This window comes from Oreochromis niloticus, linkage group LG20, assembly GCF_001858045.2.
Source record: "Oreochromis niloticus isolate F11D_XX linkage group LG20, O_niloticus_UMD_NMBU, whole genome shotgun sequence".
Taxonomy (NCBI): domain Eukaryota; kingdom Metazoa; phylum Chordata; class Actinopteri; order Cichliformes; family Cichlidae; genus Oreochromis; species Oreochromis niloticus.
The window spans coordinates 21,365,564-21,377,229 of NC_031984.2; the positions used below are offsets into that span (position 1 = coordinate 21,365,564).

The window sequence follows — 11,666 nt, forward strand, 5'->3', positions numbered from 1 at the left end:
AAATAGAGCAAACTCTGAATAAGAAAGACAACCAGCTGAAGATGATAAGAGAACCATTTATTTTACCATCTGCTGACGTGTAAATACTGTACACACCCATGACGCTGACAGAGACAATCTATAAAGAAAGAATAGTTTATTCTGCAAAGAAAAGTGACGTCTCGTCTTCAGGCGATGAGTCTGGGACTAGAGGAGGCTTCTGCAGAGCGATGACAGTTTAGGCTGTAGCTTTGGCCTGAGTGGCCTTGGCCAACACCTTCAGGTCTGTGATGCATTTGGCGATGCTCTCCTTCTCCTAAAAAAAACAAAACAAAAAAGATATTAAAACTCTGAAACATACAAGGAGTTGGTCTAGAAGTGAATTGATTAGACAGTAAAAGCACATATGCATATAACAAATTAAAGAAAAAACATTGACATTTTTAAATCTTCTACCAACACGAGCTTTGCCTATATAAAACAAATACAAGCAAATCAGTAAACATGAAATATCTGACAAACTAAACCATCACGGCCCAAATATAAGACTTGGAAAATAAAGAAAAGAAAAAAGAAAAATAAAGACTGACCTGCTGGGGTGTGATGCTGCTGATGACGCTCTTCTCCACCCAGTTAATCATGTGCTCTTGCTCCAGCCTACGGTTGAGGTCCTGCAGCGCAATCTGATAGTCCAAGCGCCTCTTCACCTCATTGGTCACCATATGTACCCTCTCCCTGTAGTTGGTCTCCAACAGCATGGCCACGTTGTTCTGAGAGGAAAACAGGAGATAGGATTGTTTAACTGTACCAGCTTTAATGTGAAATTCCAGCTCTAGGGATAATTTTTCAAAATAATAATAATAAAAAAAAACTTTTAACAAAAGATATAACTGAAGTAAAAAATGTGTTTTCAGTGGGGACATGTTCAGACAGACTTCAAACATGTAGTGCTGTGTCCCAAACAAATTAGGGCTGTCAGATTTGTAATGCATTTATATACAGACTAAAGACTGAAATTCATTCTATTGTGACATCTATACAAGATATAGTTTAGCTATATATGTTAAAATGGTACTGTCAGTCCAAAATCTGGCAACATTTGTATACTGACAGTTTATTTCCAGTGGAAATTCTCCATTAGTGTGAGAATGAGCACCATCATGTGGTTGTATTCAGCAATTTACACATTTTCTATTCACAGACTATTCCTGGAGGAGGCAAACAAATAAATAAATACATAAATAAATAAATAATCGTGCTGAAAAATTGTTTAAAATTAGATACATATTAGGCTAGGCCCAGGACTAACGGTTACTGGTCCAGCATCTTAACATGACACAGTTGATTTACCGGTCAGTCCATGTTCCTACACCCACCTGTGCCTAATAGACTTGGACAGTGACCAAAAGAATGAGCGTCCTCTGAAGGGTGGCTGGATTCTCTCAGAGATAGGGTGATGAGCTCAGTCACTCAGGAGGGAGCAGAAATGCTACTCCACTACATCACAAGGAACCAACTTAGATGATTCAGGCATGTGACTAGAACGCCTGCTGGACCCTCCTAAGTGAGGTGTTTCAAGCATGTCCGACAGGGAGGAGGCTCCAGGAAAGACCCAAGACACATCGGAGAGATGTCTCTCAAAGAGTTTGGACACATCTCAACATCCTACCAAATGAGCTGGAGGAGGAAGTCTGGGCATCTCTGTCAGACTGCTGCCCCCACATCCCAAAACTGAATAAGCAGCAGAAAATGGATGGATGGAATAATAAGCCGGGAATGGCCTCAAATTATTTTTCCTTTTGTTGCCAAATTAATTACACTAAAATTGCATGAAAGTAAAAGGTGGAGAAAGAGTCTAACCTACATATTATTCAGCATATTTCAAACAGTGGTATCATTAAACTGAAAAATGTCATTTTGAAAGTACCCAGTTATTATCAATACTGGTATACCCACCCAGAGTGATGAACAACTCACATTAACAAAAAAATAAGTCTTGCCACAGACAGTTTGGCTCCCACAGAGTCCTGTGGGGTACACTACAAAGTTCAACACAGCCAGGCCTTCATTGTGTTAGCTCGCTTGACAAAACCTAAAACCCAGTCGCAGATAATCTGTATAAGCTCTTTGTTAACCCAGGTTTTTAGCTTCAGGATCAATGTGCGCTCACAAACGGGTTCTTGATGCATCATTTTAATCTTCCGCCACGCTACATCAACCTGAGCACTGCATACTTCAATCAGAGAAATTATCAGAGAAACTGATGGAAAAAAATATTTTAAAAATTGACAATGAAAATGAAATGCAGCACTGTATAAGAGAGTAATGTTGACGAGAGTAATGTTGCAAATGACCATTAGTCATGTGTCAAGCCACGATCATCAAGTTCAAAAAAATAAATAAATATTGAGGTAATCTTTTTTTTTTTTTTAATCACTAGGCGTAGTCTCTGTTGTAGACAGTGGCAGATTAAAGCTTCTTTAGCCATTAGTACTTGTCTAGTACCACCTATATGCACTGTGTTGTTACTGCAACACGGCTAAACGTCCCGTGACATCATTTGTACGCACGCGAACGCCACAAGAAAGGTGGACCTGAAGGTGATGTGATACCTGCTGCTTGGTCAGTGGCTTTTCGTCAGACTTGGGGACCACGGCATTGTTTTTTGTAGCCATTTCCCTTGCAGAGTTTCAAAGATGTCAGTTTTGATTTTTGTGAAGGACTAGCCAGTTGGTGACATGCAGTCTGTTGACGTCATATTTTCAGATCGCTTGGAGCCCCGGCCAAGTAGGTACTAAAAAAGTACCCGGTATCAGGTACTATGACCTAATGAAAAAACCCTAAAAAACGCACTGAGCCGAGCCAGCGTGAGTAGGTACTAATGGAAAAGTAGCTGCACGGTGTACTTGTTTATGAATTTGCCTAAGAAGCAGAATCTCCCTGGTTTGATCCCAGTAGGAGAGATTTCCCTTTGCGATCGTATCAGAAACAGCATCAGGTGTGAAAATATCTGCTCAAACATACGGCGCTACCAGCTGTGGTGACTGCTTAGGGCTAATGTGTTAACCACTACACTATAGAGCCACACAAGGTTATAACTCTTCTGCTCTTGGAGCTGAAGGTGGCAGCTGTCAAAATGATGTTAACTGGAATACTTAGCAGTTACGATACTGGAATATAAAAACTGAAATGAAAGGATGGCGATGCTTACTCTCTTGGCATCAAAGAGCATCGCCCTTCCTTCTACTCGCCACTGCTCCTTCTTCTCATCCTCAATGGCTTGAGCCAAGCTGGACATGGCGACGTCCTTCACCTCTTGAGCCTTGGCCACTTTTTCCTGAAGACAAAAGCAGCAGAAAATATTGGGGTGATAGGAAAGGTTGTGCACAAGAGAAAAGCCCTTTGGTACAGTACACTTGTCTGAACAAAATAAATAAATAAATAAACTTGACAAAAGGAATATGAAACCACAGAAAAAGCAGTGGTTACCAGCCTACCTCATTCAGTTTATCAGCAAAAGCTGCAACACTTGGCCCAAATTTCTTCACACCATAGATGATCACAGCACCTATGGAGGCGGCAGCGAAGGTCTCATGGTTGATGACATAGATTTCCTTAGAAAGCATGTACAGGAGGAGGCCAGCACCCAGCATGTAGGGTCCTATTGAGAGAAGAGGGGGAATACAAAGTAAAAGTGAGATGTGTAACTTCCATTGGACTTCAGATCTTTGGAGACTGTTGATATATTTAAACAGAATCTTAAGAACCATCTATGAAAAAACTTGTAATTGTTCTACTTATTTTCTAAGACAGTTTTTCACTTTTGTTCTTACATGCTTTTGATTAGTTGATTAATTTTTTTGTAAAGGAATAAAAAAAATCAAGCTGCAGGTTATTTTTTAAAATACTTATTGTGAATCCATTCACAAAAACAGAGCTCATAACCACTTACCAGTTTTGAAAAAAGAGAAGTTAAACGCTTTGATGGATGAACAATCCAGTTGATATAGTGAAAATACTGTGTCCACAGAATCAATTTTCTGTGACTTTTCACATATTTTCTTTGAGGCAACATATGAATTAATATTAAATTATAATTTTTGATTAAAGACTGCACACCTGTTACTCCAGTTTTGGGGTACAGCAGCTGGAATAACTCCTCTGGGATGAAGCCATGGCGGACCTTCCCTCCCTTCTCTGGCAGAGGAGGCACCGGAGCCAGACTCTGGGATGATGTGTGCAGACAGCGAGATGCATGGACCACACTGAGGGAGAAGACCACCATTAACAAGCATTTCTTTCTGATATGTTATTGAATATTGGTATTAAAACACACACATTCAACACTACAATGTTAAAGACACATACCCAGCTCCAATGGGGCCACTGCTTTTCAGGGCACTAGCTGAAACCGACAAAAAAAAGTACAAGTGTTAATTTGCTTACTATTTTCTCAATAAACACATTTAACAACAATCTTCTGAAAACATGAACGTTCAAATTTTGTACACCTTAAACACACAGCAAGCAGTCCAACACAGAACTATAACACTTAGTATTGGTAGCTATTTGATGGGCTTCGGGCTATCAGTTTGTGAGGTGATCAAAATTAAACAAACTTTTCCATAAAACATCGCAGAAAGGGCAGAAAGCCGACCGATGCTAGCTGTCAATAAGGTGACATTTAGGCGTGCAGAGCTAACGTTAGCTAACGTAGCTTCGATTAACTTGCCTGTGACCAACTAATTAAAACAACAAAATACAGAAACACTGAAATATCCAGGATTACTTCTGATAACGTCTGATATAAATCTACACCCAATAAACTTGCTATCATTTCCGAGCAGCTTGAAGCTGTGCTGACAGTTAGCATTAGCATGTCTCATTCAATGTGCGGCCTTCACTTTACCCTTCAGCTCACTTTAAACTTTACTGCCTCCTGCTTGACAGTCAGCCGGCACCAGCAGTAAGTGGCCTTTATTATCATTTTAAAAGCTGTTCTGATGCATACCTGAGACAAAAACGAGCCTGGACAGCATGTCTGAAGGATGAAGTACCAAGTTCCTGCAACACCGGGGCACTCTTGTTTCGGCCTCTCTGTGCCCTTCTCTGCAAAGAGCCGCAAGGATGGCGGACACAGGAGAAATCCTAGTGAAACAACGCGAGAGTACAGAAGCGCTTGTGGAGTCGACGCCCTCTAGAGGGCACTGCGTGGAACGACACACATTTACACTGCCCTGAAATTGAATTTGGATTAATATAAGTGATTAAGGAGTTAATGCAGAAAATGTATTATTTTTGATGATAAGATCAAGTTTTCTGGATTCATTCATCTTGAAAATGTGGTTAACTTTAAACAAAAACGGCACCACACAGAATATGAAGCCAAACTGCTATTTACAGTTATTGTTATGTAAGTTAACTGTTACATACACACAAGCATGCACAAGAAAACTGATGAAAGCGTTGGAGCCCACATGCATCGGTCACTAATTCGTTTTAATAATAAAAATACTAATCTAATAAAGCACACACACAAAGACACACACACACACACACCCCTCTCTCCCAAGTGTTTTATCCCAGGCTGCACACAGGGGGAATTGGTTGGGTCTATCTGTAATCTTGAGACCCACCCGTGTATGGCATCAGTTTTGTGTGAGTGGCTGGTGAGATAGAGGAACATATGACGCTGTGGTTCTCTTCACTTCCTGTAAAAACTATGCTCAACAGAAACAGCTACATGTGAAACAGAGGCAAGAAAAAAACCCGGCACTATTTCAGAAGACTGAGAAAATGGATGACTTGTCAACTACCTCATGAAGAGCTCTCCCCACTGAATGAGATGGCTCAGTAGGTAAGGCTTAACCATGGTTTCCTGCTTAATAAGCAGGAGTTTGTCCTCGCTTTATCATCTTGCAGGTGCCAGGGCCTAGTCTATCGATGAGAAGCGCTTCACCCTGTAATTAAGGGGCTTCTCCTGTAAGTTTCAGCTTCTGCATTAGTATTTCTAGAGCTACTGTTGCAACCGCTTCTGCTCCACACACACAGCTTTCTAAACATCAGGCACTTTTGGCAGTTTACTTTTAATGTGTACGGCTCACATCAGTTTGCAGCATGACCTCCTGATACAGATAACTTTCCTTGTTTAAGTCTCTCCAGAATAAAAATGTCAGAAATACTTGAAAAATACTCATTTACACCAACCCTGGTAGGAAGCTACATTTCACACCTTTTCTTTAAAGTTAGTAGCAGTTTGAGTTTCTTCATTTATAATCTTAAGCCATCATAATGTTTCTGCAACTTAAAAGAAAGCTGTTTTTTAGCTACTCACAACATCACTTGATAGTACTCAGCTAATAACATGCCATGAATTTGATCACTGTGAATGACTGTAACCAGTTTCCTGATAAGCTACGCTGTCGTCGCAGGCTTGAGGCGACATAACAGCCAGGGGAGCTGCCATGGACGCCCTGGCCATCAGTGGATTCCAACTCTCGCCGGAGAAACACTTTGACCGAATATTGGACATCAGAGCAGAGAAGCGTGAGTACCTGCGAGGACGTAACAATGTGACTTCATGCCGCAGCCCTCCCAGAGACAGTACCACCTGGCAGATAAAGAAAGAACTGAAAGAGAAGAGGCAGCTGGAGTTTCTGAGGAGGAGATCGGTGAGCCCTGTGTGGCGTGAAAGCTCATCGAGAAGAAAATCTCCCTCACAGATATTTTCGATGAAATATTACAGTTCAAGCTCAACAAACACGGAGAATGCTAAAGGACATCCGCCCACGGTTTTGACACCAAACAGCAGCATAAGCAGTGATCCAAGCACCAGCACATGGGTAAAAGATTGCGTCAATTCGGCACATTTATCACCAGATCAGATTTATGTCTTCGTAGGTCTGCTGTGAATAATATCTGCCCCGTCGCTCTCCTCTCATTCCCTCAGGCCTCATTGTGGTCAGAACAGATAACAGTGATGAAGCAGGACAAAAGTCATGCAAAGAAGCAATCATCTACCTCCACGCCATCTGTGAAGGAATCAGAGCAGCACAGGGTGAAAAGTATTAATAAAAAGGACACGAGTGTAAATGGTAAAAAGAATTAAAAATCGTGCCAAGCGCAAAACATTTTGACCAGGGACCGTTGAATCATGCCTTACATTTATCTTTGTTTTTCTCCGCATACAGCACAAAAGACAACCACAAAAACACTCATCAAAACAGAGAAGATTTACCAGAAATCATCTGTGCAAACTGAAAGCATTCTTCAGAAAAAGATACTGAGAGAGGCCGGCGTGCAGACAGAGTGAGTCTCATTCAATTCTCCCCGTGCAACAGTTTAATCTTTAAACCTTGATTTTACTGCAAAAGGCATCTCTGATCTCCTCTCTCTCTAATGAGAAACTGTCCTCTGTGCAGGTCCGGACTCATCACCGTTAAAGAATCAGTAAGTTTCACACTCCTGCTGTTTTAGAATTAGGTGATAGATTAAAAGGCGTGGGAGCACAGGGCACAGGTGAGGGCTTGGGTAACGGTCGGGTGTCACATGACATGATTAGTCAAAATAAAGTTTAGGCTAATCTGAGGAGAAACATATAATATCTGATGCAAAGGTTTTTTCTTTAATTATGAAGCTCTACTGTTTTTACTGTCTCTTATCTCTCTCCTAATAGGATATTCAGAAATTAGCTGACTACCTACAGGTAAGCAAACAATATTTATCCAAAATCATCCTGTGACTCATGAATCTTTTAAGGCTTTAAAGCCTGAAACTTGGAATAGATGCCAGAAAAGTCACATTTTTGTGTTTAGTGGCCCTTCTGATGAAATAAGAAATAATAATTTGCATATATGAGATTAACGTTGCATCATATTAGCTACATTAGACTTATTTTTGCAATTTATTCCTTAAAACTGTACAGTGCAATTTATTTTATTTTTTGGGGGGGAAGAAAAACTCACAAAAAACTCACTAATCAGATATAATACACTTGGTTTTAAACGGTTGAGCTCTCATCACATTTGATCTTTCATCACTACTGCTTTCAATATTAAGTAATACATTTATTAATGTGCTCTGATGCTACTTAAAGACCCGATGACCTGTGCAGTCCATTCAAAGCAGATGAAAACTGTCTCTGTGCGTTAGTGTAACTCTCTTTCTGCTGCTGCTGGGTTTTTGGCAGGAGGCTCTGTGGAGAGAAGATGTGATGAAGAAGAAGCTAGCTGAACTCCAGGAGAGCACGACAAACCTCGTGAACTCATCCAACAAAATATGGACAGTAAGGCTCTCCCTCTGTTTACATGCATCGAATAACACGTATTTCGCACTTTATAAGGCCACACTGTTTTTCTTTCTGCTCTGGTGCACTGGCTGATATTACGGCTGTGTCAGGAAGGCCTGTGCAGTCTGTGGTTTGGAGCTTCCTGCTTCCGCGCAATTCTATACTGCATAGGACGAGTGCAAGCTGTCGTTCTTATACAGGAAGGGTGTGCCACTCAGTAGCTGTTAAAGGTGCTATGCATCCTCTTTACATCTCTTTTAGCTACTCTGGTTGCAATGAATGAAAGGGAAATATTGAGGTCATTGTTTTTAGTTTTGTTTCCTCTTTAGATTTTGTTTTAGCAGCTGAGCTGATCTACAGTTTATTCAGTCTCATTTATTTAGGTCTTCCACCTGTTGTTTCTCACTGAGGTATGTTATCATTAGGGGTCTTTTTTGCACTTATAACAAAGTGTGTTGCATCTCCCTTGAGGCTCACTGCTGCTTCGAGTTCCCCTTATGCACCTGCGTTCGGAGAAACAACGTGCTGTCACAGCTTTTTGGCACATGAACCATTAATTTTCCATCTGCAGGTTAGAGCGTGACAGTCATTCATTTCCTCTCTAACCCACACAGTCTCGCTGCAGTGAAGATCTGCTGAGAAACAAGATCAAGGCTTTGGAGGCGCAGCTGCAAGCTTGTCTGCAGGTGAGTGTCATTTTGTCTGTAAAAAAGCAACCACACTAATTTTTACAAAATCTTGGTGGCGATTTGTTGCGGCTGTTATTATTTATTTGCTTTCCAAGAAGTCAGACATTTACTCTTTCCAGTAACTAGCTTTGTTCTGGCATTATTCTGTCACGGGGTGATAGCGTAGCATCTTAAGTGTGAGTCTCTGTGGTTTTCATCTGGATCTCACTGGGTGTTAATAACTAACTCAGCAGTGTTGTGTCCCTGCAGAAGTTTCCAAAAGATGGTGTAAAGAAACTGGTGGTACAGATGGAAAAGCAGAGGATGGTATATGAAGAGAAGGCCTTGATTGCCCTGCAGAAGGCCACACAGGAGAAAACTGAGGCCCTCAGCAAGGCTGAGACTCTGCAGGTCAAACATCTTTTTTTCTCTATTTTACCACACAGAAAACACATAAATGTCACTGAGGTTTCAGTTTGTTTGCTTTTTAACTGATAGACTCAGCATCTGGTGACCTGGAAGCAAGTTTCCTAATTTTGAGTATTGCAGATGATTTTTCTTTTTAAAAATGTTGCATTTTGTGTCAACAGGAAGCGCTAATTACAGCAAAGGCAGAGGCCCTGAAGTGGCAGAGCCTTCATGAGGAGCTGAAGCTGAGCTCTGGAAAACTCAGGGAGAGCCAGCACCTCAGTAACGAACAGCTGCAACAGCTGCACAGCCAAGTGGAGGTATGTTAGGTTGTGACAACGTGCATGAATGAGCAGTCAAAAGCTTAAATATAAATGTTAAAAATGTTCATTTATTTCTTGAATTATCAGCTGTGCAGAGCCAGAGAGCGTGAGCTGAGAGATGAGATGCTGTCATTAAGACAAGAAAAGCAGGACCTACAGTACAACATTTGTCTGCTGGAGGAAGACAACCAGACCCTAAGGGAAGAAATCCAGCAACTCAGAGGCAAGACATAACATTTGGTGATTTTTATGATTATTGTTAAACAGTGCACATTCAATATCTTTATGAAACTTTCGGTTTCCTAGATGGCGAAGAGGAGAGTCAAGACTTCATGATGCAGGAGTGTCTGGCGTCACAGGAACCTGAGCCTCGGCTGACGGTGAGGAGAGACTCTCAGCTGGAGGACCAGCTCCGCCACACACAGGAGAAACTCCAGCTCAAAGAGAGAGAGGTAAAACATGGACATTACAGTAAACTGTAGCTCATTCACAAGTCTGACGCTTTAATCCAAGCTTGCCACACAAGGAATGTCCCAGCTAGGTGTTTCACAAAGTCACTAACAGGCGCAGGTAAAATATATTACCCCAATTATTTGTTTTTGTCCTTTATACAAGGTAATCTTGTGCAGTATGTTTGCATTCCAACCACACTGCTAACACACATGCAAGTACATTTTGAAACGTGCCTGTCTGAGGATCACCAGCATTTAGAGTGTATTTGGAGTATTTCTGCATGTTCACGCTCCTTATTGTGTGCGTGCAGTGTGAGGAGCTGCAGGCAGAGCTGCACGCTATGGAGCAGGAGTGTCAGTCCAGCCAGGCCCGGCTGTCGCAGTGCAGAGACGAACTCCGGCAGCTCAGCCACCGCCGCAGGGGACCAGTGAGTAGAGTGTGTGTGTGTGAGATCATTTAAGGGGGACTTAATGCCCTTGCAGCACTCAAAAGCTCTCATTGCCTTTATATTATCAGCCAGTAATTAAACCACCACATAATCCTAACACTCTGCCCCACTATGCTTTTCAACACTATCAGTTTGCTTCAGCTGCCCTGCAGTAACCAGCTGAGCAGCTGCTCATGCACATGAGTTATCATTGCCTGCTGATGATTTAATATCCACCTGACTAAATTATTTCTTTTCTTCCTGTTTAGACACCGTGTGGATCCTGGTGGAAGCTGTGCTTGTTCTTCCTTTTACTCCTCGCTGTAGCAGGGGTTGTAATGCTGTGGCTGTGGCATCCGCCTTTCAGGGAGCAAGTTGAGGACCTTTACTCAGACATAGAGACACGTATTGAAGATTATCTCATGGAAATGGCCTCTCCTCGACACTCGGGCTGCTTCAGACCAATATGACATTGCTCCGAATCTTGTTTTTTGTTGACATTTTGTTGCTTTATGTCAAAATTACATTTATATAGAATGTAGTTTGTTGACATTTTTGTATTTAAAATCTGTTTCGACTTGGAACTCAGTGTTTGTGTGATGTTTGTGAGATTGCGTCGGGTTGGTGTCGGGGACAAGTGAGCAAAAAGTTCCAATACGAGAAAAGAAACTCAGCAATGCTTGTTTTAAATTTTCCCAAACTGTTGGAAAATGTTGTTAGCATTTTAAGAAACTGAGTTTAACTATGAGAACAGCGGAAAATAAAAATTGTCTTTTATACTGTAAATGACTGATTTATTTAGTCTTGAATTACTGAAACATGTGACAGCCTATATAGAATGAGATGCAGTGTGCTACAAAACAACACCAAGAAAGGGCAAATGTAAATCACGATACATTAAACTGACACATTAAACTGTCCAGACAGAGAGAGATATTATATGAATTACTAACAGGAATTATTTTTGTCTCTTTATTGTAGCGTCCCTTAGATACAAGAAACTGAAACTGAAGATTAGACTTTGTTGTTCAGAGAAAGCACAAGCTTTTTTGTGTTTGGTAGGTTTGAGAGAGAAGAGGTGGTTAACCAGAATGTAAGCTATTTTTGATGGCGTCACTGGT

The 11,666-nt window shown here is 41.3% G+C and overlaps 2 protein-coding genes across 2 annotated transcripts; one reads left to right on the top strand and one right to left on the bottom strand.

The window, feature by feature from the left end:
• Positions 1 to 36: 36 nt before the first annotated feature.
• On the bottom strand, positions 37 to 5,145 carry atp5pb (ATP synthase peripheral stalk-membrane subunit b). Its single transcript, XM_003444814.5, has 7 exons — positions 4,991 to 5,145; positions 4,348 to 4,384; positions 4,099 to 4,244; positions 3,477 to 3,640; positions 3,191 to 3,316; positions 570 to 749; positions 37 to 295 (listed from the first exon to the last, which is right to left on the bottom strand). Exons 1-7 carry the CDS (start codon positions 5,016 to 5,018, stop codon positions 218 to 220), a joined length of 759 nt encoding a protein of 252 aa, XP_003444862.1. The 5' UTR covers positions 5,019 to 5,145; the 3' UTR covers positions 37 to 217.
• A 522-nt stretch (positions 5,146 to 5,667) lies between these two features.
• On the top strand, positions 5,668 to 11,331 carry traf3ip3 (TRAF3 interacting protein 3). Its single transcript, XM_005478172.3, has 14 exons — positions 5,668 to 5,836; positions 6,411 to 6,821; positions 6,929 to 7,073; positions 7,170 to 7,287; positions 7,401 to 7,428; positions 7,655 to 7,684; positions 8,168 to 8,263; positions 8,881 to 8,952; positions 9,205 to 9,345; positions 9,525 to 9,662; positions 9,753 to 9,888; positions 9,972 to 10,117; positions 10,429 to 10,545; positions 10,815 to 11,331. The coding sequence occupies exons 2-14, from the start codon at positions 6,444 to 6,446 to the stop codon at positions 11,013 to 11,015; spliced, it is 1,746 nt and encodes a 581-aa protein (XP_005478229.1). The 5' UTR covers positions 5,668 to 5,836; positions 6,411 to 6,443; the 3' UTR covers positions 11,016 to 11,331.
• Positions 11,332 to 11,666: the final 335 nt, after the last annotated feature.